This window comes from Mizuhopecten yessoensis, unplaced genomic scaffold (assembly GCF_002113885.1).
Source record: "Mizuhopecten yessoensis strain PY_sf001 unplaced genomic scaffold, ASM211388v2 scaffold731, whole genome shotgun sequence".
Taxonomy (NCBI): Eukaryota; Metazoa; Mollusca; class Bivalvia; order Pectinida; family Pectinidae; genus Mizuhopecten; species Mizuhopecten yessoensis.
The window spans coordinates 27,882-35,011 of NW_018403693.1; the positions used below are offsets into that span (position 1 = coordinate 27,882).

General features: G+C 33.9%; 1 protein-coding gene across 1 annotated transcript in view; it reads right to left on the reverse strand.

Moving 5' to 3' along the window:
* Window positions 1-3,705: 3,705 nt before the first annotated feature.
* Window positions 3,706-7,130, reverse strand: part of LOC110452203 (methylenetetrahydrofolate reductase-like) — a gene marked incomplete at its 5' end in the record, with an annotated part of 7,421 nt that continues 3,996 nt past the window's right edge. Inside the window, 4 exons of the mRNA XM_021500576.1 lie at window positions 3,706-3,937; window positions 4,546-4,668; window positions 4,926-5,024; window positions 5,577-5,759. Of these exons, the coding sequence (XP_021356251.1) occupies window positions 3,710-3,937; window positions 4,546-4,668; window positions 4,926-5,024; window positions 5,577-5,759 (633 nt within the window). The remainder of the gene's footprint in view (window positions 3,938-4,545; window positions 4,669-4,925; window positions 5,025-5,576; window positions 5,760-7,130) is intronic.

Here is a 7,130-nt window from a genome sequence, read left to right on the forward strand (position 1 = left end):
TTTTGTTGACCTTTGTCCATGGAAGGTCCCTGCAAAATTTCATTGAAATTGGTTCAGGGGTTTTGGAGAAGAAGTCGAAAATGTAAATTGTTTACGGACGCACGACGGACGACGACGGACAAAAGGCGATCGCAATAGGTCACTTGAGACTTTGTCTCAGGTGACCTAAAAAGTTAAATGGAATATAATGGAATGAATACAATGGAAGAGGGATGAGCCCAGATGGCAATAACTCAGGAACTATCTGTTAATACAACTCCAATATCATTTGTTCATCAGCTCATATTACAAGAATTTCTCTTGATTGCAGGTGAGTGTTGCTAGGGGGGGGGGGCTTATTACCAGGCATGGGCCTATTACTGGTAAAATACAGTAAGAACATCTCTAGATAACACTGAAATGCTCTAGATCCCTTATGGATTCTAATGAAATGGTGGTCAATTACATGATTATTACAGTCAACCTTTATAGCTTGTAGTATGCGAGTATTTTAACCTTAAATTCAGCAATGTAGCTGTCACTAAAAGTGAAAAGTGTGCAATCCATATAATGTAGAAATGTTCACCGTCAACACCCAGCCAAGGCATCCACCCTACATAAAACACTTCTACAGGAACATATCAAACCAATGTACGCTACATATCGTAGCAATAAATGGCAGTACATATCAAACCAATGTACGCTACATATCGCAGCAATAAATGGCAGTACATATCAAACCAATGTACGCTACATATCGCAGCAATAAATGGCAGTACATATCAAACCAATGTACGCTACATATCGCAGCAATAAATGGCAGTACATATCAAACCAATGTACGCTACATATCGCAGCAATAAATGGCAGTACATATCAAACCAATGTACGCTACATATCGCAGCAATAAATGGCAGTACATATCAAACCAATGTACGCTACATATCGCAGCAATACATATCAACTGATAACATACAATACATATCAACTGATAACGTACAATACATATCAACTGATAACGTACAATACATATCAACTGATAACGTACAATACATATCAACTGATAACGTACAATACATATCAACTGATAACGTACAATACATATCAACTGATAACGTACAATACATATCAACTGATAACGTACAATACATATCAACTGATAACGTACAATACATATCAACTGATAACGTACAATACATATCAACTGATAACGTACAATACATATCAACTGATAACGTACAATACATATCAACTGATAACGTACAATACATATCAACTGATAACGTACAATACATATCAACTGATAACGTACAATACATATCAACTGATAACGTACAATACATATCAACTGATAACGTACAATACATATCAACTGATAACGTACAATACATATCAACTGATAACGTACAATACATATCAACTGATAACGTACAATACATATCAACTGATAACGTACAATACATATCAACTGATAACGTACAATACATATCAACTGATAACGTACAATACATATCAACTGATAACGTACAATACATATCAACTGATAACGTACAATACATATCAACTGATAACGTACAATACATATCAACTGATAACGTACAATACATATCAACTGATAACGTACAATACATATCAACTGATAACGTACAATACATATCAACTGATAACGTACAATACATATCAACTGATAACGTACAATACATATCAACTGATAACGTACAATACATATCAACTGATAACGTACAATACATATCAACTGATAACGTACAATACATATCAACTGATAACGTACAATACATATCAACTGATAACGTACAATACATATCAACTGATAACGTACAATACATATCAACTGATAACGTACAATACATATCAACTGATAACGTACAATACATATCAACTGATAACGTACAATACATATCAACTGATAACGTACAATACATATCAACTGATAACGTACAATACATATCAACTGATAACGTACAATACATATCAACTGATAACGTACAATACATATCAACTGATAACGTACAATACATATCAACTGATAACGTACAATACATATCAACTGATAACGTACAATACATATCAACTGATAACGTACAATACATATCAACTGATAACGTACAATACATATCAACTGATAACGTACAATACATATCAACTGATAACGTACAATACATATCAACTGATAACGTACAATACATATCAACTGATAACGTACAATACATATCAACTGATAACGTACAATACATATCAACTGATAACGTACAATACATATCAACTGATAACGTACAATACATATCAACTGATAACGTACAATACATATCAACTGATAACGTACAATACATATCAACTGATAACGTACAATACATATCAACTGATAACGTACAATACATATCAACTGATAACGTACAATACATATCAACTGATAACGTACAATACATATCAACTGATAACGTACAATACATATCAACTGATAACGTACAATACATATCAACTGATAACGTACAATACATATCAACTGATAACGTACAATACATATCAACTGATAACGTACAATACATATCAACTGATAACGTACAATACATATCAACTGATAACGTACAATACATATCAACTGATAACGTACAATACATATCAACTGATAACGTACAATACATATCAACTGATAACGTACAATACATATCAACTGATAACGTACAATACATATCAACTGATAACGTACAATACATATCAACTGATAACGTACAATACATATCAACTGATAACGTACAATACATATCAACTGATAACGTACAATACATATCAACTGATAACGTACAATACATATCAACTGATAACGTACAATACATATCAACTGATAACGTACAATACATATCAACTGATAACGTACAATACATATCAACTGATAACGTACAATACATATCAACTGATAACGTACAATACATATCAACTGATAACGTACAATACATATCAACTGATAACGTACAATACATATCAACTGATAACGTACAATACATATCAACTGATAACGTACAATACATATCAACTGATAACGTACAATACATATCAACTGATAACGTACAATACATATCAACTGATAACGTACAATACATATCAACTGATAACGTACAATATGTATCAACTGATAACGTACAATACATATCAACTGATAACATACAATATGTATCAAATGATAACGTACAATTCATATCAACTTAAAACGTACAATACGTATCAACTGATAACGTACAATACATATCAACTGATAACGTACAATACATATCAACTGATAACGTACAATACATATCAACTGATAACGTACAATCCATATCAACTGATAACGTACAATACATATCAGAGTGAAATATGGCAATACTTAATGGCAATACATATCAGACAAATAACATAAATGTCAGACCAATATATGGCCACACCTATACAACAAAGATATGGCAATGGAACTTGTTTCTCAATACTCTGTATCATGATATATTATCAATCAAATTACTCATGTATGTCTAGATTCAGTGGTACCGGTGTTGCTGTAACCTTATGTCTCAACTTCCTTAAACCAAAGTCTCATTGACCTGTTATTGAATGATGTCGGCGAAATCTTCTCACATACATGACCCTCAATAGGTCAAGGTCACAGTATTTGAACAAACTTGACAGTCAGTTACTCTAGTAAAGTGCAGGCCAAATGTCCAGCCCTATTACCTGATTTCTACGGTTGTCCAGTTTCTGTATCCATGTGTTGTTGTGAGACACTGGCCCCCCCGGCCTCAATCATCTTCTCCACGACTTCCCAGAGACAGGAATCCTTGGGGAACTCATTGTCTACCAAGTTCACCAGGTAGTAGTTGTCATGGATCTCACCGAGCAGCTTGTGTGAGTTTGAGCCAGGTTCGTACAGACTGGCCCACGTCTCTGTCCAAAGGGCAAACGCCTCATCCTGTTGGCAATACAAACATTCTCAACTATCTGGACAAGGAAGGATTTCTCAGCATCAGGAATAAAGACCACACTGATTGGTCTTTAACCACTGTTGTCGTGGTTTTCTTGTTTGTCATAAATGTTTAACTCTAAATGGATATTTGAGAATAAAACCATTGTAAGAGGAAACTTGAATCAGACTATAGGTAGCAATATGGTTTGATGTATCAAACAAATACACCAATATACACTAATAGTGCAATATTTTGCTAAATTTGAAAATAACATTTTGCACCTGTATTTCACTGTAAATTCACATAGATCTCTCCAATAATGTCAGTACCGACGTCCATGATATTTTTGTTCCTTTTTCTTTCCAATGATCCCTAAACTGATAATATTTAACAAGAGAACACACCAATCTAACATTGACCGACAAATCAATAATACTACTGACCAACAAATCCTTTTATTAGTCACGAGATACATACTTTCAATTCTGTTTTAATGATAATAGAATCAACTTCATCTTGTTGCAATGCATTAATAGCCTTTCCCCAGGCTCCAGTGTTAATGGAATGTGTTGATATACACATGATTTCTTATGCGAGACAACTGGACACTCACCTTCCAGGTTTTGAAGGCAATAGGGTCAACAACAGTAGGCTGGATAATCTCCTTGCCTGGGAACACTCCCCAGGTAACGGCAATAGGCAGAGTCATATCACAGTTGGTGTAGTCAACGTCGCCCTACACATTCAATGGCTTCATAAATGTTTCTATAATGCTACAATATGTGCTGTTTTATTATCCCAAATATTAAAATGTGGAGTTAATGAGTGTATATGGCCAATTTGATTGATTTATTACCTTCAAATTAATGATTTTTTAACTTATTTAGTTGTCTTCTTACCTTCAAATTATCGAAGACTTATTTCTGATTTTGATTGATGTGTTAACTTTGGACGAGGTGGTGTTTAATGTTTATTTGATTGATTGTTAACTACCTTGGAATCCACAATGTGATAGTTCACAAGAGGATAGCTTTCCAATATATCTTTCAGAGCAGTCACATTCTTTTCTGATGTGAAGAATTCCAAGTAGGCCTGACAAAGTAAAGCATAATGGTTAATCAAAACAGTTAATACAAAGACATCAATCTCCAGCAGGTACTACAAAGACATCAATCTCCAGCAGGTAATACAAAGACATCAATCTCCATCAGGTAATACAAAGACATCAATCTCCAGCAGGTAACACAAAGACATCAATCTCCAGCAGGTAATACAAAGACATCAATCTCCATCAGGTAACACAAAGACATCAATGATCTCCAGCAGGTAACACAAAGCAACAACCTCCAGCAGGTAATACAAAGACATCAATCTCCAGCAGGTAACACACAGACATCAATCTCCAGCAGGTAATACAATATGACCCTATGAAACACAAGTAGGGTGCATCAATTATTCAAGGGGCTCACATTAACGACAACATCATAAACATAGACTGTAGGATGACAACAGGTTTGGCATGAATTATAGGACGGTCATATTTTTTAATGGCATATCTTGGAACATCCAATATAACTATAGAATGTAAGTGTCAAAACGTTTAAGGGCAAGTAATTAAGTGAACTTTCAGAAATACACAGGTACCTTTTGGAAGATGTATCCATTAGGGTCTCCCCAGCCGACCTTGGGGTCAGTAGACGGAGCAGCATTTATGTTGGGCTGTGAGTTGATAGTCAGTACTCCACATTTGTTGATGGCGGCCAGTTTTTCAGTGATCAGATTGGTCTCAGCACTCAGCTCATCATCCTGCCACGGTAGACTTGACACCTACCAGCAAACAGATAGGGCATTAAGGTAATAGGATTGTGTCACCATTTCTCAGTAGAATTTCTTCAAATTTTGTAGTTACATTGCTTTAAAGTAAAGAAAATTTTCTGTCACCAAAATAATATGGGTTGTCAGAATTTTAAGGATTTTAAATGGAAATTTATGTAAAAAGGAGTGAATTTTGAAAAATAAATAAAAGACACAATATTTTTACAAAATAATGTCAATAAAAACGATACTGACATATATTAGTATTGCATTAATGTATATCAATTTAATAAATGCTGAAATTGTGTAAAATTAATTCTCTATACAAGATATAAAAATTGACATTTTATAATAAAACCATATACACATAGTAATTGCAGGTAAGAGTTATCGTTCTTGAAAAACTTCACAGTAGTGAAATAGGTAGCCGGTTTCCTGAAGTACAGAAAAATGGACACATGTGACTTATTGATAAAAAAAAACACGTGAATAAATGCCTGGATTGCTTTGAAATACTTTAATATTGAGAGAACACACTGTTCTGTCAATAATAAACATACAATATTCATCAGTTTAATATTAAACATTAGAATTTGCGGAAATTGTGATACTGTCTCCCTACATTGGATTTTCAACTAGGGATGCACTTCCTGTTTCCGTTTATTAATACACTCCAATGACCTTAAATTGTATAACTCTTAACCAACATACAGATAGGGCATTAAATTGTATAACTCTTCACCAGCAAACAGATAGGGCATTAAACTTTATAACTCTTAACCAACAAACAGATAGGGCATTAAACTTTATAACTCTTCACCAGCAAACAGATAGGGCATTAAATTGTATAACTCTTCACCAGCAAACAGATAGGGCATTAAACTGTATAACTCTTAACCAACAAACAGATAGGGCCTTAAACTTTATAACTCTTAACCAACAAACAGATAGGGCCTTAAACTTCTTAACCAACAAACAGAAAGGGCCTTAAACTTTATAACTCTTAACCAACAAACAGATAGGGCCTTAAACTTTATAACTCTTAACCAACAAACAGATAGGGCCTTAAACTTTATAATTATTAACCAACAAACAGATAGGGCCTTAAACTTTGTAACTCTCAACCAACAAACAGATAGGGCCTTAAACTTTATAATTCTTAACAAACAAACAGATAGGGCATTAAACTTTATAACTCTTCACCAGCAAACAGATAGAGCATTAAATTGTATAACTCTTAACCAACAAACAGATAGGGCCTAAAGCTTTATAACTCTTAACCAACCAACAGATAGGGCCTTAAACTTTATAATTCTTAACAAACAAACAGATAGGGCATTAAACTTTATAACTCTTAACCAACAAACAGATAGGGCCTTAAAC